General features: G+C 45.1%; 1 protein-coding gene across 3 annotated transcripts in view; it reads left to right on the forward strand.

Moving 5' to 3' along the window:
- Positions 1 to 26,524, forward strand: part of LOC139543158 (plexin-B3-like) — a 264,643-nt gene that overhangs the window by 123,020 nt on the left and 115,099 nt on the right. For all 3 annotated transcript variants that reach the window (XM_071349397.1, XM_071349399.1, XM_071349398.1), the window contains exons 10-19: positions 7,132 to 7,243; positions 7,737 to 7,865; positions 8,755 to 8,871; positions 11,000 to 11,090; positions 11,373 to 11,545; positions 14,288 to 14,439; positions 15,413 to 15,518; positions 19,149 to 19,285; positions 20,393 to 20,569; positions 26,123 to 26,267. In XM_071349397.1, coding sequence (XP_071205498.1) covers positions 7,132 to 7,243; positions 7,737 to 7,865; positions 8,755 to 8,871; positions 11,000 to 11,090; positions 11,373 to 11,545; positions 14,288 to 14,439; positions 15,413 to 15,518; positions 19,149 to 19,285; positions 20,393 to 20,569; positions 26,123 to 26,267 — 1,339 coding nt within the window. The remainder of the gene's footprint in view (positions 1 to 7,131; positions 7,244 to 7,736; positions 7,866 to 8,754; positions 8,872 to 10,999; positions 11,091 to 11,372; positions 11,546 to 14,287; positions 14,440 to 15,412; positions 15,519 to 19,148; positions 19,286 to 20,392; positions 20,570 to 26,122; positions 26,268 to 26,524) is intronic.

Below are 26,524 nucleotides of genomic sequence, written 5' to 3' on the forward strand. Positions count from 1 at the left end.
ATGTGTTTTGTTGTTGTTGATAAATGGTCAATGTGTTTTGTTGTTGTTGATAAAGGGACAACGTGTTTTGTTGTTGTTGATAAAGGGTCAATGTGTTTTGTTGTTGTTGATAAAGGGTCAACGTGTTTTGTTGTTGTTGATAAAGGGTCAACGTGTTTTGTTGTTGTTGATAAATGGTCAACGTGTTTTGTTGTTGTTGATAAAGGGACAACGTGTTTTGTTGTTGTTGATAAAGGGACAACGTGTTTTGTTATTGTTGATAAAGGGTCAATGTGTTTTGTTGTTGTTGATAAAGGGTCAACGTGTTTTGTTGTTGTTGATAAAGGGTCAACGTGTTTTGTTGTTGTTGATAAAGGGTCAATGTGTTTTGTTGTTGTTGATAAAGGGTCAACGTGTTTTGTTGTTGTTGATAAAGGGTCAACGTGTTTTGTTGTTGTTGATAAATGGTCAACGTGTTTTGTTGTTGTTGATAAAGGGACAACGTGTTTTGTTGTTGTTGATAAAGGGACAACGTGTTTTGTTGTTGTTGATAAAGGGACAACGTGTTTTGTTATTGTTGATAAAGGGTCAATGTGTTTTGTTGTTGTTGATAAAGGGTCAACGTGTTTTGTTGTTGTTGATAAAGGGTCAACGTGTTTTGTTGTTGTTGATAAATGGTCAACGTGTTTTGTTGTTGTTGATAAAGGGACAACGTGTTTTGTTGTTGTTGATAAAGGGTCAATGTGTTTTGTTATTGTTGATAAAGGGTCAATGTGTTTTGTTGTTGTTGATAAAGGGACAACGTGTTTTGTTATTGTTGATAAATGGTCAACGTGTTTTGTTGTTGTTGATAAATGGTCAACGTGTTTTGTTGTTGTTGATAAAGGGACAACGTGTTTTGTTGTTGTTGATAAAGGGTCAACGTGTTTTGTTGTTGTTGATAAATGGTCAACGTGTTTTGTTGTTGTTGATAAATGGTCAACGTGTTTTGTTGTTGTTGATAAAGGGTCAACGTGTTTTGTTATTGTTGATAAAGGGTCAACGTGTTTTGTTGTTGTTGATAAAGGGTCAATGTGTTTTGTTGTTGTTGATAAATGGTCAACGTGTTTTGTTGTTGTTGATAAATGGTCAACGTGTTTTGTTGTTGTTGATAAAGGGTCAATGTGTTTTGTTGTTGTTGATAAATGGTCAACGTGTTTTGTTGTTGTTGATAAAGGGTCAACGTGTTTTGTTGTTGTTGATAAAGGGTCAATGTGTTTTGTTGTTGTTGATAAAGGGTCAACGTGTTTTGTTGTTGTTGATAAAGGGACAACGTGTTTTGTTATTGTTGATAAATGGTCAATGTGTTTTGTTGTTGTTGATAAAGGGTCAACGTGTTTTGTTGTTGTTGATAAAGGGTCAATGTGTTTTGTTATTGTTGATAAAGGGTCAATGTGTTTTGTTGTTGTTGATAAATGGTCAACGGGTTTTGTTGTTGTTGATAAAGGGTCAACGTGTTTTGTTGTTGTTGATAAAGGGACAACGTGTTTTGTTGTTGTTGATAAAGGGTCAATGTGTTTTGTTGTTGTTGATAAAGGGTCAATGTGTTTTGTTGTTGTTGATAAAGGGACAACGTGTTTTGTTGTTGTTGATAAAGGGTCAATGTGTTTTGTTGTTGTTGATAAATGGTCAACGTGTTTTGTTGTTGTTGATAAAGGGTCAATGTGTTTTGTTGTTGTTGATAAAGGGTCAATGTGTTTTGTTGTTGTTGATAAATGGTCAATGTGTTTTGTTGTTGTTGATAAAGGGTCAATGTGTTTTGTTGTTGTTGATAAAGGGTCAATGTGTTTTGTTGTTGTTGATAAATGGTCAACGTGTGTTGTTATTGTTGATAAAGGGTCAACGTGTTTTGTTATTGTTGATAAAGGGTCAATGTGTTTTGTTGTTGTTGATAAAGGGTCAATGTGTTTTGTTGTTGTTGATAAAGGGTCAACGTGTTTTGTTGTTGTTGATAAAGGGTCAACGTGTTTTGTTGTTGTTGATAAAGGGTCAACGTGTTTTGTTGTTGTTGATAAAGGGTCAATGTGTTTTGTTGTTGTTGATAAAGGGTCAATGTGTTTTGTTGTTGTTGATAAAGGGTCAACGTGTTTTGTTATTGTTGATAAAGGGTCAACGTGTTTTGTTGTTGTTGATAAATGGTCAACGTGTTTTGTTGTTGTTGATAAAGGGTCAATGTGTTTTGTTATTGTTGATAAAGGGTCAATGTGTTTTGTTATTGTTGATAAAGGGTCCACGTGTTTTGTTATTGTTGATAAAGGTTCAACGTGTTTTGTTGTTGTTGATAAATGGTCAATGTGTTTTGTTGTTGTTGATAAAGGGTCAACGTGTTTTGTTGTTGTTGATAAAGGGTCAACGTGTTTTGTTATTGTTGATAAAGGGTCAACGTGTTTTGTTGTTGTTGATAAAGGGTCAACGTGTTTTGTTGTTGTTGATAAATGGTCAATGTGTTTTGTTGTTGTTGATAAAGGGTCAACGTGTTTTGTTGTTGTTGATAAAGGGTCAACGTGTTTTGTTGTTGTTGATAAATGGTCAACGTGTTTTGTTGTTGTTGATAAATGGTCAATGTGTTTTGTTGTTGTTGATAAATGGTCAATGTGTTTTGTTGTTGTTGATAAATGGTCAATGTGTTTTGTTGTTGTTGATAAAGGGTCAACGTGTTTTGTTATTGTTGATAAATGGTCAACGTGTTTTGTTGTTGTTGATAAAGGGTCAATGTGTTTTGTTGTTGTTGATAAATGGTCAATGTGTTTTGTTGTTGTTGATAAATGGTCAATGTGTTTTGTTGTTGTTGATAAAGGGTCAATGTGTTTTGTTATAGTTGATAAAGGGTCAATGTGTTTTGTTGTTGTTGATAAAGGGTCAATGTGTTTTGTTGTTGTTGATAAATGGTCAATGTGTTTTGTTGTTGTTGATAAATGGTCAATGTGTTTTGTTGTTGTTGATAAATGGTCAATGTGTTTTGTTGTTGTTGATAAAGGGTCAACGTGTTTTGTTGTTGTTGATAAAGGGTCAACTCGTTTTGTTGTTGTTGATAAATGGTCAACGTGTTTTGTTATTGTTGATAAAGGGACAACGTGTTTTGTTATTGTTGATAAAGGGTCAATGTGTTTTGTTGTTGTTGATAAAGGGTCAACGTGTTTTGTTGTTGTTGATAAAGGGTCAACGTGTTTTGTTGTTGTTGATAAATGGTCAACGTGTTTTGTTGTTGTTGATAAAGGGACAACGTGTTTTGTTGTTGTTGATAAAGGGTCAACGTGTTTTGTTGTTGTTGATAAAGGGTCAACGTGTTTTGTTGTTGTTGATAAATGGTCAACGTGTTTTGTTGTTGTTGATAAAGGGACAACGTGTTTTGTTGTTGTTGATAAAGGGTCAATGTGTTTTGTTGTTGTTGATAAATGGTCAATGTGTTTTGTTGTTGTTGATAAAGGGACAACGTGTTTTGTTGTTGTTGATAAAGGGTCAATGTGTTTTGTTGTTGTTGATAAAGGGTCAACGTGTTTTGTTGTTGTTGATAAAGGGTCAACGTGTTTTGTTGTTGTTGATAAATGGTCAACGTGTTTTGTTGTTGTTGATAAAGGGACAACGTGTTTTGTTGTTGTTGATAAAGGGACAACGTGTTTTGTTATTGTTGATAAAGGGTCAATGTGTTTTGTTGTTGTTGATAAAGGGTCAACGTGTTTTGTTGTTGTTGATAAAGGGTCAACGTGTTTTGTTGTTGTTGATAAAGGGTCAATGTGTTTTGTTGTTGTTGATAAAGGGTCAACGTGTTTTGTTGTTGTTGATAAAGGGTCAACGTGTTTTGTTGTTGTTGATAAATGGTCAACGTGTTTTGTTGTTGTTGATAAAGGGACAACGTGTTTTGTTGTTGTTGATAAAGGGACAACGTGTTTTGTTGTTGTTGATAAAGGGACAACGTGTTTTGTTGTTGTTGATAAAGGGTCAATGTGTTTTGTTGTTGTTGATAAAGGGTCAACGTGTTTTGTTGTTGTTGATAAAGGGTCAACGTGTTTTGTTGTTGTTGATAAATGGTCAACGTGTTTTGTTGTTGTTGATAAAGGGACAACGTGTTTTGTTGTTGTTGATAAAGGGTCAATGTGTTTTGTTATTGTTGATAAAGGGTCAATGTGTTTTGTTGTTGTTGATAAAGGGACAACGTGTTTTGTTATTGTTGATAAATGGTCAACGTGTTTTGTTGTTGTTGATAAATGGTCAACGTGTTTTGTTGTTGTTGATAAAGGGACAACGTGTTTTGTTGTTGTTGATAAAGGGTCAACGTGTTTTGTTGTTGTTGATAAATGGTCAACGTGTTTTGTTGTTGTTGATAAATGGTCAACGTGTTTTGTTGTTGTTGATAAAGGGTCAACGTGTTTTGTTGTTGTTGATAAAGGGTCAACGTGTTTTGTTGTTGTTGATAAAGGGTCAATGTGTTTTGTTGTTGTTGATAAAGGGACAACGTGTTTTGTTGTTGTTGATAAAGGGTCAATGTGTTTTGTTGTTGTTGATAAAGGGTCAACGTGTTTTGTTATTGTTGATAAAGGGTCAACGTGTTTTGCATGTTAGCAATCACTTTTTCAAGATGTATAACTTTTTCCAATTACATAAATACTGCCGGTATGATGCGTTTAGCATGATATGTTAGACCCATACAGTATCTACATCCATATGTTAGACCCATACAGTATCTAAATCCATATGTTAGACCCATACAGTATCTAAATACATATGTTAGACCCATACAGTATCTAAATCCATATGTTAGACCCATACAGTATCTAAATCCATATGTTAGACCCATACAGTATCTAAATCCATATGTTAGACCCATACAGTATCTAAATCCATATGTTAGACCCATACAGTATCTAAATCCATATGTTAGACCCATACAGTATCTAAATCCATATGTTAGACCCATACAGTATCTAAATCAATATGTTAGACCCATACAGTATCTACATCCGTATGTTAGACCCATACAGTATCTACATCCATATGTTAGACCCATACAGTATCTAAATCAATATGTTAGACCCATACAGTATCTAAATCCATATGTTAGACCCATACAGTATCTAAATCCATATGTTAGACCCATACAGTATCTAAATCCGTATGTTAGACCCATACAGTATCTAAATCCGTATGTTAGACCCATACAGTATCTAAATCCGTATGTTAGACCCATACAGTATCTAAATCAATATGTTAGACCCATACAGTATCTAAATCCGTATGTTAGACCCATACAGTATCTAAATCAATATGTTAGACCCATACAGTATCTAAATCCATATGTTAGACCCATACAGTATCTAAATCCGTATGTTAGACCCATACAGTATCTAAATCAATATGTTAGACCCATACAGTATCTAAATCCGTATGTTAGACCCATACAGTATCTAAATCAATATGTTAGACCCATACAGTATCTAAATCAATATGTTAGACCCATACAGTATCTAAATCCATATGTTAGACCCATACAGTATCTAAATCCATATGTTAGACCCATACAGTATCTAAATCCATATGTTAGACCCATACAGTATCTAAATCAATATGTTAGACCCATACAGTATCTAAATCCATATGTTAGACCCATACAGTATCTAAATCAATATGTTAGACCCATACAGTATCTAAATCCATATGTTAGACCCATACAGTATCTAAATCCGTATGTTAGACCCATACAGTATCTAAATCAATATGTTAGACCCATACAGTATCTAAATCCATATGTTAGACCCATACAGTATCTACATCCATATGTTAGACCCATACAGTATCTAAATCCGTATGTTAGACCCATACAGTATCTAAATCCATATGTTAGACCCATACAGTATCTACATCCATATGTTAGACCCATACAGTATCTAAATCCATATGTTAGACCCATACAGTATCTAAATCCATATGTTAGACCCATACAGTATCTAAATCCATATGTTAGACCCATACAGTATCTAAATCCATATGTTAGACCCATACAGTATCTAAATCAATATGTTAGACCCATACAGTATCTACATCCGTATGTTAGACCCATACAGTATCTACATCCATATGTTAGACCCATACAGTATCTAAATCAATATGTTAGACCCATACAGTATCTAAATCCATATGTTAGACCCATACAGTATCTAAATCCATATGTTAGACCCATACAGTATCTAAATCCGTATGTTAGACCCATACAGTATCTAAATCCGTATGTTAGACCCATACAGTATCTAAATCCGTATGTTAGACCCATACAGTATCTAAATCAATATGTTAGACCCATACAGTATCTAAATCCGTATGTTAGACCCATACAGTATCTAAATCAATATGTTAGACCCATACAGTATCTAAATCCATATGTTAGACCCATACAGTATCTAAATCCGTATGTTAGACCCATACAGTATCTAAATCCGTATGTTAGACCCATACAGTATCTAAATCAATATGTTAGACCCATACAGTATCTAAATCCGTATGTTAGACCCATACAGTATCTAAATCAATATGTTAGACCCATACAGTATCTAAATCCATATGTTAGACCCATACAGTATCTAAATCCATATGTTAGACCCATACAGTATCTAAATCCATATGTTAGACCCATACAGTATCTAAATCAATATGTTAGACCCATACAGTATCTAAATCCATATGTTAGACCCATACAGTATCTAAATCAATATGTTAGACCCATACAGTATCTAAATCCGTATGTTAGACCCATACAGTATCTAAATCCATATGTTAGACCCATACAGTATCTAAATCCGTATGTTAGACCCATACAGTATCTAAATCAATATGTTAGACCCATACAGTATCTAAATCCGTATGTTAGACCCATACAGTATCTACATCCATATGTTAGACCCATACAGTATCTAAATCCGTATGTTAGACCCATACAGTATCTAAATCCATATGTTAGACCCATACAGTATCTACATCCATATGTTAGACCCATACAGTATCTAAATCCATATGTTAGACCCATACAGTATCTAAATCCATATGTTAGACCCATACAGTATCTAAATCCGTATGTTAGACCCATACAGTATGTCTAACATACACATGTCTCTCTGTGTTTAGGTGTATGGCGTGTGTGGGCAGTGTATGGCCATGTAACTGGTGTGTTCTGGATGGGCTGTGTACCCACAACAACAACAGCTGTCCCAAGCAGCACACCATACACAACTCACTGGTAAGATAACCCAGACCCTGTCCACCAGGCCTTAGTAACAACTCTGTGGTAAGATAACCCAGGCCCTGTCCACCAGGCCTTAGTAACAACTCTGTGGTAAGATAACCCAGACCCTGTCCACCAGGCCTTAGTAACAACTCTGTGGTTAAGATAACCCAGGCCCTGTCCACCAGGCCTTAGTAACAACTCTGTGGTTAAGATAACCCAGACCCTGTACACCAGGCCTTAGTAACAACTCTGTGGTAAGATAACCCAGGCCCTGTCCACCAGGCCTTAGTAACAACTCTGTGGTAAGATAACCCAGACCCTATCCACCAGGCCTTAGTAATAACTCTGTGGTAAGATAACCCAGACCCTATCCACCAGGCCTTAGTAACATCACACTGTTTTCTCTTCACTTTGCCTGAACATTGACTGTTGTTTTCTACACATAGCCTATCCTTCTCTCCATGTTGTGCCGTTCCAATATAACATTCCCCGCTGCCACCACTAGGAGCAGCAGTTGGAGCCGCGGGGTCCAGACTCCTGTCCCTTTGTCTGGGCTCTACAGAGTTCTCCTCTGGTCCCCATGGACTTCCTGTCCCCGCTGACCCTCCTGGGCAGGAACCTGGACGTGCTTCAGGTATGTTTTTACTGTACATGTGGACAAACGGTAACACCACATTCAGGGTTTATAAGTAGGTGATCAATAAATATATTCATGAAATATTTAGAATAATCTGTCCTGTCTGGTTTACTGAAACCGTCCGGTCTTTACTACTAATGCAGACATTAAGTTTATACAGGGTACTGTGTTTAGAGACACACAGAGACGTTGACACACAGAGACGTTGACACACAGAGACGTTGACACACAGAGACGTTGACACAGAGACGTTGACACACAGAGACGTTGAGACGTTGACACACAGAGACGTTGAGACACAGAGACGTTGACACACAGAGACGTTGACACACAGAGACGTTGACACACAGAGACGTTGACACACAGAGACGTTGACACTCAGAGACGTTGACACTCAGAGACGTTGACACTCAGAGACGTTGACACTCAGAGACGTTGACACTCAGAGACGTTGACACTCAGAGACGTTGACACACAGAGACGTTGACACTCAGAGACGTTGACACTCAGAGACGTTGACACTCAGAGACGTTGACACTCAGAGACGTTGACACTCAGAGACGTTGACACTCAGAGACGTTGACACTCAGAGACGTTGACACACAGAGATGTTGACACTCAGAGACGTTGACACACAGAGACGTTGACACTCAGAGACGTTGACACTCAGAGACGTTGACACTCAGAGACGTTGACACTCAGAGACGTTGACACACAGAGACGTTGACACTCAGAGACGTTGACACTCAGAGACGTTGACACTCAGAGACGTTGACACTCAGAGACGTTGACACTCAGAGACGTTGACACTCAGAGACGTTGACACACAGAGACGTTGACACTCAGAGACGTTGACACACAGAGACGGGTGTGTTGTTATCTTCAGGGTGAGGAACTGTATACCTGTGTGGTGGTCGTTGTGGGGGAGGAGTTTAAACTGAACGCCACTCTGAAGAAAGACCCAGAAACCAAGGTCACCACCTTTACATGCTCTGTCCACCAGGTATTTAAACACAAACCCTGACACACACACACACACACACACACACATTTAAACACAAACCCCGACACACACACACACGTTTAAACACAAACCCTGACACACACAAATTTTTACTATTTTCTACATTATAGAATAATAGTGAAGACATCAAAACTATGAAATAACACATATGGAATCATGTAGTAATCAAAAAAGTGTTAAACAAATTAAACTATTTTTTATATTTGAGATTCTTCAAATAGCCACCCTTTGCCTTGATGCACACTCTTGGCATTCTCTCAACCAGCTTCATGAAGTAGTCACCCGGAATGCATTTCAATTAACAGGTGTGCCTTGTTAAAAGTTAATTTGTGGAACTTCTTTCCTCCTTATTGCATTTGAGCCAATCAGTTGTGTTGTGACAAGGTGGTATACAGAAGATAGCCCTATTTGATAAAAGACCAAGTCCATATTACGGCAAGAACACCTCCAATAAGCAAAGAGAAACGGGTCCATCATTACTTTAAGACATGAAGGTCAATCAATCCGGAACATTTCAATAACTTTGAAAGTTTCTTCAAGTGCAGTCGCAAAAACCATCAAGCGCTATGATGAAACTGTCTCTCATGAGGACCGCCAGAGGAAAGGAAGACCCAGAGTTACCTCAGCTGCAGAGGATAAGTTCATTAGAGTTACCAGCCTCAGAAATTGCAGACCAAATAAATGCTTCACAGAGTTTAAGTAACAGACACATCTTAACATCAACTGTTCAGAGGAGACTGTGTGAATCAGGCTTTCATGGTCGAATTGCTGCAAAGAAACCACTACTAAAGGACACCAATAAGAAGAGACTTGCTTGGGCCAAGAAACACGATCAATGGCCATTAGACCGGTGGAAATCTGTCCTTTGGTCTAGAGTCCAAATTGGAGATTTTTGGTTCCAATCGCCGTGTTTGAGACGCGGTGTGGGTGAACGGATGATCTCCGCATGTGTGGTTCCCACCGTGAAGCATGGAGGAGGAGGTGTGGGGGTGCTTTGCTGGTGACACTGTCTGTGATTTATTTAGGATTCAAGGCACACTTAACCAGCTTGGCTACCACTGCATTCTGCAGCGATACGCCATCCCATCTGGTTTGCGCTTAGTGGGACTATCATTTGTTTTTCAACAGGACAATGACCCAACACACCTCCAGACAGTGTAAGGGCTATTTGACCAAGAAGGAGAGTGATGGAGTGCTGCATCAGATGACCTGGCCTCCACAATCACCCGACCTCAACCCAATTGAGATGGTTTTGGATGAGTCGGACCACAGTGAAGGAAAAGCAGCCAACAAGTGCTCAGCATATGTGGGAACTCCTTCAAGATTGTTGGAAAAGCATTCCAAGTTAAGCTGGTTGAGAGAATGCCAAGAGTGTGTAAAGCTGTCAACAAGGCAAAGGATGGCTACTTTGAAGAATCTCAAATATAAAACATTTGATTTGTTTAACACTTTTTTGGTTACTAAATGATTCCATATGTGTTATTTCATAGTTTTGATGTCTTCACTATTATTCTACAATGTAGAAAATAGTAAAAATAAAGAAAAACCCTTGAATGAGTAGGTGTTTTAAAACTTTTGACTGGTAGTGTATATTTAAACACTAACAAACATACGTATATTTAAAAACTAACAAACATACGTATATTTAAACATAATCCCTTACATATACTTTACAAATATAGTATGACTTTACAAATATAGTATGACTTTACAAATATAGTATGACTTTACAAATATAGTATGACTTTATAAATAACAATGTTATAACAATAATGACCTCTCTCTGCCCTCTCCTCTCTGCCCTCTCCTCTCTGCTCTCTGCCCTCTCCTCTCTCTGCCCATCTCTCTCTGCCCTCTCCTCTCTGCCCTCTCCTCTCTCTGCCCTCTCCTCTCTCTGCCCATCTCTCTCTGCCCATCCTCTCTCTGCCATCCTCTCTCTGCCCTCCTCTCTCTGCCCATCTCTCTCTGCCCATCTCTCTCTGCCCATCTCTCTCTGCCCATCTCTCTCTGCCCATCTCTCTCTGCCCTCTCCTCTCTGCCCATTCTCTCTGCCCTCTCCTCTCTGCCCTCTCCTCTCTGCCCTCTCCTATCTGCCCTCTCCTCTCAGTTCCAGTACCCTTTGAAACAGTTGGAATACTCTGCTCCCATCTATCTACAAAGAGGTTCCCATCGCATCGACTCTGCTCCCAACCTCAGACGTGAGACGTCTCTGTTCTATTCTGACCTGTGTTCCATTCACCTGTGTTCCATTCACCTGTGTTCCATTCACCTGTGTTCCATTCACCTGTGTTCCATTCACCTGTGTTCCATTCACCTGTGTTCCATTCACCTGTGTTCCATTCACCTGTGTTCCATTCACCGCTGTCACTTGAGAATGAAGAAAATGTTATATTTGTCAACTCTTGGAGTACAATGAAAGTGGAATTTAAAAAATACTTTTGACATTGGAGGTAACCGGTGTGTTGTGTAATGTCTCACAGTGCAGCTGTATGACTGTTCAGTGGGCCAGTCTGACTGTAGCCAGTGCAGAGGGGTGTCTTCGGGGTACGGCTGTGTCTGGTGTGGTGGAGAGACGCCAGGCTGTGTCTACAATCTCTCCTGTACCAGCTCACCTGGGCCCGCTGACACCTGTCCCTCGCCTCAGATCACACAGGTACACACACACATCTCTCTGAACATCACTGTGCTGTACCTGGGATTCAGGGCCTGTATTTATAAAGAGAAGAAGTGGTGTTCTGGAATCAGGTTCATTAGGATCTGAGATGCTTTGTGGATATGATCTTCAACATGGAGACTTTAGTGATACAGAAACAACATGGAGACTTTAGTGATACAGAAACAACGTGGAGACTTTAGTGATACAGAAACAACGTGGAGACTTTAGTGATACAGAAACAACATGGAGACTTTAGTGATACAGAAACAACGTGGAGACTTTAGTGATACAGAAACAACATGGAGACTTTAGTGATACAGAAACAACGTGGAGACTTTAGTGATACAGAAACAACGTGGAGACTTTAGTGATACAGAAACAACGTGGAGACTTTAGTGATACAGAAACAACGTGGAGACTTTAGTGATACAGAAACAACTTGGAGACTTTAGTGATACAGAAACAACATGGAGACTTTAGTGATACAGAAACAACGTGGAGACTTTAGTGATACAGAAACAACGTGGAGACTTTAGTGATACAGAAACAACATGGAGACTTTAGTGATACAGAAACAACGTGGAGACTTTAGTGATACAGAAACAACATGGAGACTTTAGTGATACAGAAACAACGTGGAGACTTTAGTGATACAGAAACAACGTGGAGACTTTAGTGATACAGAAACAACGTGGAGACTTTAGTGATACAGAAACAACGTGGAGACTTTAGTGATACAGAAACAACGTGGAGACTTTAGTGATACAGAAACAACGTGGAGACTTTAGTGATACAGAAACAACATGGAGACTTTAGTGATACAGAAACAACGTGGAGACTTTAGTGATACAGAAACAACATGGAGACTTTAGTGATACAGAAACAACATGGAGACTTTAGTGATACAGAAACAACGTGGAGACTTTAGTGATACAGAAACAACATGGAGACTTTAGTGATACAGAAACAACGTGGAGACTTTAGTGATACAGAAACAACATGGAGACTTTAGTGATACAGAAACAACATGGAGACTTTAGTGATACAGAAACAACATGGAGACTTTAGTGATACAGAAACAACGTGGAGACTTTAGTGATACAGAAACAACGTGGAGACTTTAGTGATACAGAAACAACATGGAGACTTTAGTGATACAGAAACAACATGGAGACTTTAGTGATACAGAAACAACATGGAGACTTTAGTGATACAGAAACAACGTGGAGACTTTAGTGATACAGAAACAACATGGAGACTTTAGTGATACCGAAACAACGTGGAGACTTTAGTGATACAGAAACAACGTTTAGACAGAAGTTTGTTCAACTCCTATACCATGTTGTTTTGGGATATTAGTAAAACCCTTTTCCTGTTCTGTCCTCTCCTGTTCTGTCCTCTCCTGTCCTCTCCTCTCCTGTCCTCTCCTGTTCTGTCCTCTCCTGTTCTGTCCTCTCCTGTTCTGTCCTGTCCTGTTCTGTCCTGTCCTCTCCTGTCCTCTCCTGTCCTCTCCTGTTCTGTCCTGTCCTGTCCTCTCCTGTCCTCTCCTGTTCTGTCCTCTCCTGTCCTGTCCTCTCCTGTTCTGTCCTCTCCTGTTCTGTCCTCTCCTGTTCTGTCCTCTCCTGTCCTGTCCTCTCCTGTCCTCTCCTGTTCTGTCCTCTCCTGTTCTGTCCTCTCCTGTCCTCTCCTCTCCTGTCCTGTCCTCTCCTGTTCTGTCCTCTCCTGTTCTGTCCTCTCCTGTTCTGTCCTGTTCTATCCTCTCCTGTCCTGTCCTCTCCTGTTCTGTCCTCTCCTGTTCTGTCCTGTTCTGTCCTCTCCTGTTCTGTCCTCACCTGTTCTGTCCTCTCCTGTTCTGTCCTCTCCTGTCCTCACCTGTTCTGTCCTCTCCTGTTCTGTCCTCTCCTGTTCTGTCCTCTCCTGTTCTGTCCTCTCCTGTTCTGTCCTCTCCTGTCCTCACCTGTTCTGTCCTCTCCTGTTCTGTCCTCTCCTGTTCTGTCCTCTCCTGTTCTGTCCTCTCCTGTTCTGTCCTCTCCTGTTCTGTCCTCTCCTGTTCTGTCCTCACCTGTTCTGTCCTCACCTGTCCTGTCCTCTCCTGTTCTGTCCTCTCCTGTCCTCACCTGTTCTGTCCTCTCCTGTTCTGTCCTCTCCTGTTCTGTCCTCTCCTGTTCTGTCCTCTCCTGTTCTGTCCTCTCCTGTTCTGTCCTCACCTGTTCTGTCCTCACCTGTTCTGTCCTCTCCTGTTCTGTCCTCTCCTGTTCTGTCCTCTCCTGTTCTGTCCTCTCCTGTTCTGTCCTCTCCTGTTCTGTCCTCTCCTGTTCTGTCCTCTCCTGTTCTGTCCTCTCCTGTTCTGTCCTCTCCTGTCCTCACCTGTTCTGTCCTCTCCTGTTCTGTCCTCTCCTGTTCTGTCCTCTCCTGTTCTGTCCTCTCCTGTTCTGTCCTCTCCTGTCCTCACCTGTTCTGTCCTCTCCTGTTCTGTCCTCTCCTGTTCTGTCCTCTCCTGTTCTGTCCTCTCCTGTTCTGTCCTCTCCTGTTCTGTCCTCTCCTGTTCTGTCCTCACCTGTTCTGTCCTCACCTGTCCTGTCCTCTCCTGTTCTGTCCTCTCCTGTCCTCACCTGTTCTGTCCTCTCCTGTTCTGTCCTCTCCTGTTCTGTCCTCTCCTGTTCTGTCCTCTCCTGTTCTGTCCTCTCCTGTTCTGTCCTCACCTGTTCTGTCCTCACCTGTTCTGTCCTGTCCTGTCAGATCCAGCCAGTGAGTGGTCCGGTTGAGGGAGGTGTTCTGATCACCATCCGTGGGTCCAACCTGGGGATGCAGTACCAGGACATCCAGGGAGGAGTGACTGTAGCTGGGGTCAGCTGCCTGCCTCAGTCCCATGGATACCTCATCTCTACCAGGTAATTACACTCTGTCTGTCTGTGTCTGTCAAGCTGAGGCTCTATTTAGCTGTTCTTCCCGACGTCGTCACTTTTCACATAAACGAGTAATTGAACGTTAAAAACCGTAGTGTCAGAACACTTTTAAAGCCTCAAAGGATATAAGATGATCCAAATTTCAAAACAAGTCGACTAGCCAGCTAGCCACAACAGTCGACTAGCCAGCTAGCTACAACAGTCCACTAGCCAGCTAGCCACAACAGTCGACTAGCCAGCTAGCTACAACAGTCCACTAGCCAGCTAGCCACAACAGTCCACTAGCCAGCTAGCCACAACAGTCGACTAGCCAGCTAGCCACAACAGTCGACTAGCCAGCTAGCCACAACAGTCGACTAGCCAGCTAGACACAACAGTCGACTAGCCAGCTAGACACAACAGTCGACTAGCTAGCCAGCCACAACAGTCGAATAGCTAGCTAGCTAGCTGTTTAGATTTTAACACATTCACTCATTTGTTTGGAAACAATTAACAAGCTACCACATGTTCTTGTCAAACTGTCAACAGAGCAGCTAACAAGCAATAAGATATGTCAAATAACAGTCTAAAAACCACTTGAGGGCAAATATCAGATTTGACCGTTCTGACACAAGGCGCATGGCCAGGAATCAGATTTGACCGTTCTGATACAAGGCGCATGGCCAGGAATCAGATTTGACCGTTCAGATACAAGGCGCATGGCCAGGAATCAGATTTGACCGTTCAGACACAAGGCGCATGGCCAGGAATCAGATTTGACCACTCAGACACAAGGCGCATGGCCAGGAATCAGATTTGACCGCTCAGACACGTGAACAAGGCTTCAGACTACAAGGCTTAAGGTCAGCTCTGTGTGTGTGTGTTACAAGTATTTGTTTTTCCTGTGTGTTAATTGCTAATTTCCTGGTCGTGTGTGTAGTGTACGTTAATTGTCTGGTCGTGTGTGTGTGTGTTCCAGGATAGTGTGTGAGCTCCAGCCCAGTAAACAGGAGACGGAGGGACCAGTCATTGTTACCGTGAGAGACTCAGAACCAGGACAGTCTCTGCAGACATTCACCTACCAGGTATGTAACACACACACTCACTTCACGGGGCTAAAACTGTGTGCTATCCTGGAGCGCGAGTACATGACAGGCTGCTTCCTACCGTTTTACCACAGATGTCTGGAGCTGGCACTGTCGTAGTCCCCCCGGGGTCAAAGGACGTTAGGAGGGTTAGCTTGAAACGGATGAAAATTTGATTTTAAAGAACTGATTCTAGCTCTGAAAGATTTCAAAAAGTGTTGCCGATTATTACAGGCCCGGTACCATCGTTGGGCTGCGAAAGATTCATCAGGCTACTCAAATCTAATTTTATTATACAAATCGTATTATATAACAACACGTTTAAAGCCTCTAAGGATGATCCACATTTTATTATACACATTTTTAAAGCCTTGAAGGATCGAGCCAACCCTATTAATGTCATTTGAGTCCACATGTGTTTCATTATTGTGAAAATGCTTACTTACAAGCCCTTAACCAACAATGCAGTTTAAAGAAAAATAAGAGTTAAGAAAATATTTACGAAATAAACTAACATTTTTAAAGAAGTAACACAATAAAATAACAATAACGAGGCTATATATATACACAGGGGGTACCGGTACAGAGTCAATGTGCGGGGGTACCGGTTAGTCGAGTTAATGGAGGTGATATATACATGTAGGAAGGGGTAAAGTGACTATGCATAGATAATAAAAAGCGAGTAGCAGCAACATTTAAAAAAAAGGCGAGATTCATTCTGGGTAGCCATTTGATTAGCTGTTCATTAGTCTTATGGCATTACACACCTGGCTAAAAGATTACTGTAGCTCTGTTGGAATCACTTGTATAGATGACTTCGACACCTTCTGGAAACAGAAGATGCTCTACAGGAATGACTGAGTCCATCCAAATCGTCTTGGCTCCTGGACTCTGTCCTCGCATTTCAAGGCTGTGTTGAGACAATGACTTATCAGTGACCCAAGACCAGCTCAGTGAATCCCTACCATTGAGACAATGACTTATCAGTGACCCAAGACCAGCTTAGTGAATCCCTACCATTGAGACAATGACTTATCAGTGACCCAAGACCAGCTCAGTTAATCCCTACCATTGTGTCGCTGAGTTGTCAAATTCTTCAGCAAATGTACATTATACCAGGGGCGTTGGGAGAGACAATGGTAGTAACTTAATTTACAGTATGTCCCTTTAACTGCCCTGAATGTCTCTGTTGATCCTACAGCTTTTGTATACAGTAACCACGTGTCTATGAACCAGAGTTATACTGTCAGCACTAAGGTGGTGTACCCTAGTAGGAAGTCCACTGTGTGCAAGTCACCCTGCACTATCAGCTCCAATGTAAATAACATGAGCTCTGCTAAGCTTCCCAGTAAATGAATAACAACAATCAATCATCCCAGTGTTAAAAATAGCCCACCAGATGTAGCTTAAGAAACAAGGTTCATGAAATTAATAACTTGCTACTAACAGATGGCATTCATATTCTGACAAACTCTGAAACTCAGATAATACCTTTTGATAGAGTGGTAGCAATACAAGGTTATAACATCTACAGAAGAGACAGGAATCCAAATGGTGGAGGTGTTGCTATTTTTATATTCTGAAACACATTCCTGTAGAGCTTAGAGACGATCTGATGTTAAATACTGTTGAAGTAATATGGCTACAGGTTCATCTGCCTCACCTCAAGCCCATTCCGGTGGGAAGCTGCTATAGACCACCAAGTGGAAGCTGCTATAGACCACCAAGTGGAAGCTGCTATAGACCACCAAGTGGAAGCTGCTATAGACCACCAAGTGGAAGCTGCTATAGACCACCAAGTGGAAGCTGCTATAGACCAAGTGGAAGCTGCTATAGACCACCAAGTGGAAGCTGCTATAGACCACCAAGTGGAAGCTGCTATAGACCACCAAGTGCTAACAGACGGCAAATCCACCGCCGCGCGCGCCGCAAGGCTCGTCAGAGAGTGATTCGTGCAGCTGAACGCACCATTGGTTGCTCACCGCCTGCCCTACAGGACACCTACACCACCAGGTGTTGCAGGAAGGCCAAGAAGTTCAACAGAAACCCAAACCAACCACCCAAGCCACGCCCTGTTCTTCCTGCTTCAATCGTTCCGACGCGGGCAGTACTGGAGCATCATGGCAAAGACTGGCCCATAGAGACTGGCCCATAGAGACTGGCACATAGAGACTGGCCCATAGAGACTGGCCCATAGAGACTGGCCCACAGAGACTGGCCCATAGAGACTGGCCCATAGAGACTGGCCCATAGAGACTGGCCCACAGAGACTGGCCCATAGAGACTGGCCCACAGAGACTGGCCCATAGAGACTGGCCCATAGAGACTGGCCCACAGAGACTGGCCCACAGAGACTGGCCCACAGAGACTGGCCCACAGAGACTGGCCCATAGAGACTGGCCCATAGAGACTGGCCCATAGAGACTGGCCCACAGAGACTGGCCCATAGAGACTGGCCCACAGAGACTGGCCCACAGAGACTGGCCCACAGAGACTGGCCCACAGAGACTGGCCCATAGAGACTGGCCCATAGAGACTGGCCCATAGAGACTGGCCCATAGAGACTGGCCCACAGAGACTGGCCCACAGAGACTGGCCCATAGAGACTGGCCCATAGAGACTGGCCCATAGAGACCGGCGCATAGAGACTGGCCCACAGAGACCGGCCCATAGAGACTGGCCCATAGAGACTGGCCCATAGAGACTGGCCCACAGAGACTGGCCCACAGAGACTGGCCCATAGAGACTGGCCCACAGCGACTGGCCCATAGCGACTGGCCCATAGCGACTGGCCCATAGAGACTGGCCCACAGAGACTGGCCCACAGAGACTGGCCCACAGAGACTGGCCCACAGAGACTGGCCCATAGAGACTGGCCCATAGAGACTGGCCCATAGAGACTGGCCCACAGAGACTGGCCCACAGAGACTGGCCCACAGCGACTGGCCCACAGCGACTGGCCCACAGCGACTGGCCCACAGAGACTGGCCCACAGAGACTGGCCCACAGAGACTGGCCCACAGAGACTGGCCCATAGAGACTGGCCCATAGAGACTGGCCCACAGAGACTGGCCCACAGAGACTGGCCCACAGAGACTGGCCCACAGAGACTGGCCCATAGAGACTGGCCCATAGAGACTGGCCCATAGAGACTGGCCCATAGAGACCGGCCCACAGAGACCGGCCCACAGAGACCGGCCCACAGAGACCGGCCCACAGCGACCGGCCCATAGAGACCGGCCCATAGAGACCGGCCCATAGAGACTGGCCCATAGAGACTGGCCCATATTTTCTACCCTCAGACCACCAGGCTGCTGAATAGCCACTACCTACCAGCTACCATTGTCATTATTTTATTTAACTTAGTCATGTATGTTGGAGCTCGAAGCCTAAGATTTTCACTGTACCCTGAAATCATACCTGCGACCCTATACATGTGACTATTAAACAGTGGACTGGTGTAGTCCCTGGTTAGATACTACAGTATAAACATGTCTCCCTCTGTGTAGGACCCCCAGTTGACTGGTGTGGTCCCTGATAAGGGCCCTGTTTCAGGAGGGACCAGCCTGACAGTCCAGATCTACAGTTATGGTTAGATACTACAGTATAAACATGTCTCCCTCTGTGTAGGACCCCCAGTTGACTGGTGTGGTCCCTGATAAGGGCCCTGTTTCAGGAGGGACCAGCCTGACAGTCCAGGGGACTCGGTTACTAACTGGACAGAGGAAGGATCTGACTGCATACGTAGGACAGCAACCCTGCTACATGTAAGCCCTGCTGCAATAACTGCTTTAGCTGTCTCTGTCTCGCTCTGTCTGTCTCGCTCTGTCTGTCTCGCTCTGTCTGTCTCGTTCTGTCTGTCTCGCTCTGTCTGTCTCGTTCTGTCTGTCTCGTTCTGTCTGTCTGTCTCGCTCTGTCTGTCTCGTTCTGTCTGTCTCGTTCTGTCTGTCTCGCTCTGTCTGTCTGTCTGTCTCGCTCTGTCTGTCTCGTTCTGTCTGTCTCGTTCTGTCTGTCTGTCTCGCTCTGTCTGTCTCGTTCTGTCTGTCTGTCTCGCTCTGTCTGTCTATCTCGCTCTGTCTCGCTCTGTCTGTCTCGCTCTGTCTGTCTGTCTCGCTCTGTCTGTCTGTCTCGCTCTGTCTCGCTCTGTCTGTCTCGCTCTGTCTGTCTGTCTCGCTCTGTCTGTCTCGCTCTGTCTCGCTCTGTCTCGCTCTGTCTGTCTCGCTCTGTCTCGCTCTGTCTGTCTGTCTGTCTCGCTCTGTCTGTCTCGCTCTGTCTGTCTGTCTCGCTCTGTCTCGCTCTGTCTGTCTCGCTCTGTCTCGCTCTGTCTGTCTCGCTCTGTCTCGCTCTGTCTGTCTGTCTGTCTCGCTCTGTCTGTCTGTCTCGCTCTGTCTGTCTGTCTGTCTCGCTCTGTCTGTCTGTCTGTCTGTCTCGCTCTGTCTGTCTGTCTCGCTCTGTCTGTCTGTCTCGCTCTGTCTGTCTGTCTCGCTCTGTCTGTCTGTCTCGCTCTGTCTGTCTGTCTCGCTCTGTCTCGCTCTGTCTCGCTCTGTCTCGCTCTGTCTCGCTCTGTCTCGCTCTGTCTGTCTGTCTCGCTCTGTCTCGCTCTGTCTCGTTCTGTCTGTCTCGTTCTGTCTGTCTGTCTCGCTCTGTCTGTCTCGCTCTGTCTGTCTGTCTGTCTGGCGCTCTGTCTGTCTGTCTGGCACTCTGTCTGGCGCTCTGTCTGTCTGTCTGGCGCTCTGTCTGTCTCCACCCACCCTTCACACACACACACACAATAACCTTGCTACAGTGTACACAGTGTACACAATAATGCAGGCCCCAGTAACCAGACAGACACCATAGTAAATAACTCTCTTCTCTCCTCCTCTCTTCCCCAGTGTTGAGGAGGTGAATGGGACTCACCTGGTATGCAGGACCAGCCCCAGTAACCAGACAGCAGAGCTGACAGTGAGGGTGTTGTTTGGGAAGGCAGAGAGGAGCGTACCTGGTCAGGTGTTTCACTACATGGAGGACCCCGTCATCACCAAGGCCTTCCCTGCTGAGAGCTTCTACGAGTGAGGAACACTGACTGTCCCAAATGGCACCCTATTCCCTATATAGTGTTCCCTATTCCCCATATAGTGTCCCCTATTCCCTATATAGTGTTCCCTATTCCCTATATAGTGTTCCCTATTCCCCATATAGTGTTCCCTATTCCCCATATAGTGTTCCCTATTCCCTATATAGTGTTCCCTATTCCCTATATAGTGTTCCCTATCCCCTATATAGTGTTCCCTATCCCCTATATAGTGTTCCCTATTCCCCATATAGTGTTCCCTATCCCCTATATAGTGTTCCCTATTCCCCATATAGTGTTCCCTATTCCCCATATAGTGTTCCCTATTCCCCATATAGTGTTCCCTATTCCCCATATAGTGTTCCCTATTCCCCATATAGTGTTCCCTATTCCCCATATAGTGTTCCCTATTCCCCATATAGTGTTCCCTATTCCCCATATAGTGTTCCCTATTCCCCATATAGTGTTCCCTATTCCCCATATAGTGTGCCCTATTCCCCATATAGTGTTCCCTATCCCTTATATAGTGTTCCCTATTCCCTATATAGTGTTCCCTATTCCCCATATAGTGTTCCCTATTCCCTATATAGTGTTCCCTATTCCCTATATTGTGTCCCCTGTTCCCTATATAGTGTTCCCTATTCCCTATATAGTGCTCTATAGACGCTGGTCAAAAGTAGTGCACTAGATAGGGAATAGGGTAGTAGATGGGGTAGTAGATGAGGAATAGGGCAGTAGATGGGGAATAGGGCAGTAGATGGGGCAGTAGATGGGGAATAGGGCAGTAGATGGGGAATAGGGTAGTAGATGGGGCAGTATATGGGGAATAGGGCAGTAGATGGGGAATAGGGCAGTAGATGGGGATTAGGGCTGTAGATTGGGCAGTAGATGGGGAATAGGGCAGTAGATGGGGAATAGGGCAGTAGATGGGGAATAGGGTAGTAGATGGGGCAGTAGATGGGGAATAGGGCAGTAGATGGGGAATAGGGTAGTAGATGGGGCAGTAGATGGGGAATAGGGTAGTAGATGGGGAATAGGGCAGTAGATGGGGGATAGGGCAGTAGATGGGGGATAGGGCAGTAGATGGGGAATCGGGCAGTAGATGGGAAATAGGGCAGTAGATGGGGAATAGGGCTGTAGATGGGGCAGTAGATGAGGAATAGGGCAGTAGATGGGGAATAGGGCTGTAGATGGGGCAGTAGATGGGGAATAGGGCAGTAGATGGGGAATAGGGTAGTAGATGGGGCAGTAGATGGGGAATAGGGCAGTAGATGGGGGATAGGGCAGTAGATGGGGGATAGGGCTGTAGATGGGGGATAGGGCTGTAGATGGTGGGGTAGGGCTGTAGATGGGGGATAGGGCTGTAGATGGGGGATAGGGCAGTAGATGAGGGATAGGGCTGTAGATGGGGGATAGGGCTGTAGATGGGGAATAGGGCAGTAGATGAGGGATAGGGCTGTAGATGGGGGATAGGGCTGTAGATGGGGAATACGGCAGTAGATGGGGGATAGGGCTGTAGATGGGGGATAGGGCAGTAGATGAGGGATAGGGCTGTAGATGGGGAATAGGGCTGTAGATGGGGAATAGGGCAGTAGATGAGGGATAGGGCTGTAGATGGGGGATAGGGCTGTAGATGGGGGAATACGGCAGTAGATGGGGGATAGGGCTGTAGATGGGGGATAGGGCTGTAGATGGGGGATAGGGCTGTAGATGGGGGATAGGGCTGTAGATGGGGGATAGGGCAGTAGATGAGGGATAGGGCTGTAGATGGGGGATAGGGCTGTAGATGGGGAATATGGCAGTAGATGGGGGATAGGGCTGTAGATGGGGAATAGGGCAGTAGATGGGGGATAGGGCAGTAGATGGGGTAGTAGATGGGGGATAGGGCTGTAGATGGGGATAGGGCAGTAGATGGGGAATAGGGCAGTAGATGGGGAATAGGGCTGTAGATGAGGGATAGGGCAGTAGATGGGTAATAGGGCAGTAGATGGGGGATAGGGCAGTAGATGGGGAATAGGGCAGTAGATGGGGGATAGGGCTGTAGATGGGGGACAGGGCAGTAGATGGGGGATAGGGCAGTAGATGGGGGATAGGGCAGTAGATGGGGGATAGGGCAGTAGATGGGGGATAGGACAGTAGATGGGGGATAGGGCAGTAGATGGGGAATAGGGCTGTAGATGGGGGATAGGGCTGTAGATGGGGAATAGGGCAGTAGATGGGGAATAGGGCTGTAGATGGGGAATAGAGCTGTAGATGGGGAATAGGGCAGTAGATGGGGGATAGGACTGTAGATGGGGAATAGGGCAGTAGATGGGGGATAGGGCAGTAGATGGGGGATAGGGCAGTAGATGGGGAATAGGGCAGTAGATGGGGAATAGGGTAGTAGATGGGGGATAGGGCTGTAGATGGGGGATAGGGCTGTAGATGGGGGATAGGGCAGTAGATGGGGGATAGGGCTGTAGATGGGGAATAGGGTAGTAGATGGGGAATAGGGCAGTAGATGGGGGGATAGGGCTGTAGATGGGGAATAGGGCAGTAGATGTTGGATAGGGCAGTAGATGGGGGATAGGGCTGTAGATGGGGGATAGGGCTGTAGATGGGGGATAGGGCAGTAGATGGGGGATAGGGCTGTAGATGGGGGATAGGGCTGTAGATGGGGGAATACGGCAGTAGATGGGGGAATACTGCAGTATATGGGGGATAGGGCTGTAGATGGGGGAATAGGGCTGTAGATGGGGGATAGGGCAGTAGATGGGGGATAGGGCAGTAGATGGGGAATAGGGCTGTAGATGGGGGATAGGGCTGTAGATGGGGGATAGGGCTGTAGATGGGAAATAGGGCTGTAGATGGGGGACAGGGCAGTAGATGGGGGATAGGGCTGTAGATGGGGGATAGGGCAGTAGATGGGGGATAGGGCAGTAGATGGGGGATAGGGCAGTAGATGGGGGATAGGGCTGTAGATGGGGGATAGGGCTGTAGATGGGGAATAGGGCTGTATATGGGGAATAGGGCAGTAGATGGGGGATAGGGCTGTAGATGGGGAATAGGGCAGTAGATGGGGAATAGGGCAGTAGATGGGGGATAAGGCAGTAGATGGGGGATAGGGCAGTAGATGAGGAATAGGGTAGTAGATGGGGCAGTAGATGGGGAATAGGGTAGTAGATGGGGGATAGGGCTGTAGATGGGGGATAGGGCAGTAGATGGGGGATAGGGCTGTAGATGGGGGATAGGGCTTTAGATGGGGAATAGTGCAGTAGATGGGGGATAGGGCTGTAGATGGGGAATAGGGCAGTAGATGGGGAATAGGGCAGTAGATGGGGGAATACGGCAGTAGATGGGGAATAGGGCAGTAGATGGGGGATAGGGCTGTAGATGGGGAATATGGCAGTAGATGGGGGAATACGGCAGTAGATGGGGGATAGGGCTGTAGATGGGGAATAGGGCAGTAGATGGGGGATAGGGCAGTAGATGGGGGATAGGGCTGTAGATGGGGGATAGGGCAGTAGATGGGGGATAGGGCAGTAGATGGGGGATAGGGCTGTAGATGGGGGAATACGGCAGTAGATGGGGGATAGGGCTGTAGATGGGGGAATAGAGCTGTAGATGGGGGATAGGGCTGTAGATGGGGGATAGGGCTGTAGATGGGGGATAGGGCAGTAGATGGGGAATAGGGCTGTAGATGGGGGGTAGGGCTGTAGATGGGGGATAGGGCTGTAGATGGGGGACAGGGCTGTAGATGGGGGACAGGGCAGTAGATGGGGAATAGGGTAGTAGATGGGGGATAGGGCAGTAGATGGGGGATAGGGCTGTAGATGGGGAATAGGGCAGTATATTAGGGATAGGGCAGTAGATGGGGAATAGGGAAGTTGATGGGGAATAGGGAAGTAGATGGGGAATAGGGCAGTAGATGGGGAATAGGGAAGTAGATGGGGAATAGGGAAGTAGATGGGGAATAGGGCAGTAGATATGGCAGTAGATGGGGAATAGGGAAGTAGATGGGGAATAGGGAAGTAGATGGGGAATGGGGCAGTAGATATGGCAGTAGATGGGGAATAGGGCTGTAGATGGGGAACAGGGCTGTAGATGAATAATAGGGCAGTATATGGCGAATGGGGCAGTAGATGGGGAATAGGGCAGTAGATGGGGAATAGGGCAGTAGATGGGAAATGGGGCAGTAGATGGGGAATAGGGCTGTATATTGGGAATAGGGCAATATATATGACAGTAGATGGGGAATGGGGCAGTAGATGGGGAAAAGGGCAATTGATAGGGCAGTAGATGGGGCATGGGGCAGTAGATGGGGCAGTAGATGGGGAATAGGGCAGTAGATGGGGTAGTAGATGAGGAATAGGGCAGTAGATGGGGCAGTAGATGGGTAATGGGGCAGTAGATGGGTAATGGGGCAGTAGATGGGTAATGGGGCAATAGATGGGGAATAGGGCAGTAGATGGGGAATAGGGCTGTAGATGGGGAATATGGCTGTAGATGGGGAATGGGGCAGTAGATGGCGAATGGGGCAGTAGATGGGGCATAGGGCAGTAGATGTGGCAGTAGATGGGGAATGGGGCAGTAGATGGGGCATAGGGCAGTAGATGGGGCAGTAGATGGGGAACGGGGCAGTAGATGGGGAACGGGGCAGTAGATGGGGAACAGGGCAGTAGATGGGGAACAGGGCAGTAGATGGGGTGGTAGATGGGGAAAGGGGCGGTAGATGGGAATAGGGCAGTAGCTGGGGCAGTTGATGGGGAGTAGGGCAGTAGATATGGCAGTAGATGGGGAATGGGGCAGTAGATGGGGAATGGGGCAGTAGATGGGGAATGAGGCAGTAGATATGGCAGGAGATGGGGAATGGGGCAGTACATGGTGAATGGGGCAGTAGATGGGGAATGGGGCAGTAGATGGGGAATGGGGCAGTATATGGGGCATATGGCAGTAGATGGGGAATGGGGCAGTAGATGGGGAATGGGGCAGTAGATGAGGAATGGGGCAGTAGATGAGGAATGGGGCAGTAGATGAGGAATGGGGCAGTAGATGGGGCAGTGAATAGGGCAGTAGATGGAGAAGTAGATGGAGAATAGGGCAGTAGATGGGGAATGGGGCAGTAGATGGGGAATGGGGCAGTAGATGAGGAATGGGGCAGTAGATGGGGCAGTGAATAGGGCAGTAGATGGAGAATAGGGCAGTAATTGTGGAATAGGGCAGTAGATGGGGAATAGGGCAGTAGATGGGGCAGTAGATGGGGAACGCGGCAGTAGATGGGGAATAGGGCAGTAGATGGGGCAGTAGATGGGGAATAGGGCAGTAGATGGGCAACAGATAACCTGCAGGTCAGTCTCGACCAGATAACCTGCAGGTCAGTCTCGACCAGATAACCTGCAGGTCAGTCTCGACCAGATAACCTGCAGGTCAGTCTCGACCAGATAACCTGCAGGTCAGTCTCGACCAGATAACCTGCAGGTCAGTCTCGACCAGATAACCTGCAGGTATGTGAATAATAATTCAATATAAACCAGATAGTGTGATATATCTTAATAAATGAATGTTTTCCCAGGGGTGGGCGTAGAATAAAGGTGAGTGGGCGTAGCCTGTACGTGGTCCAGCAGCCAATGATAACTGTGTGGGTGGAGCCTAAAGAGAACACGCCGATGAGGAGGAGGAGAAACAACCAACTGGTCTTGAACAGCACCGTTTCAACGGTAAAGCCCGGATTGATTACTGCCTTTACACCGGCAGCCCAATTCTGATATGTTTCACTAAGTTGGAACAATCAGATCAGCTCTTTTGCCAATCATTTGGACAAAACATCTGAATTGGTCTGCCTGTGTAAACGCAGCCATTGTATTGTCATGTAGTTGATGTTATCGGTAAGCCTTTACCTGCCAGCCTGAACAAGAGGACCACAGGGGACATGTGTTGTTCTCCTTCTGTTGTGTTGTCCTGGATGGTTTTAAAT

The sequence above is a fragment of the Salvelinus alpinus genome, chromosome 17, assembly GCF_045679555.1.
Source record: "Salvelinus alpinus chromosome 17, SLU_Salpinus.1, whole genome shotgun sequence".
NCBI lineage: Eukaryota > Metazoa > Chordata > Actinopteri > Salmoniformes > Salmonidae > Salvelinus > Salvelinus alpinus.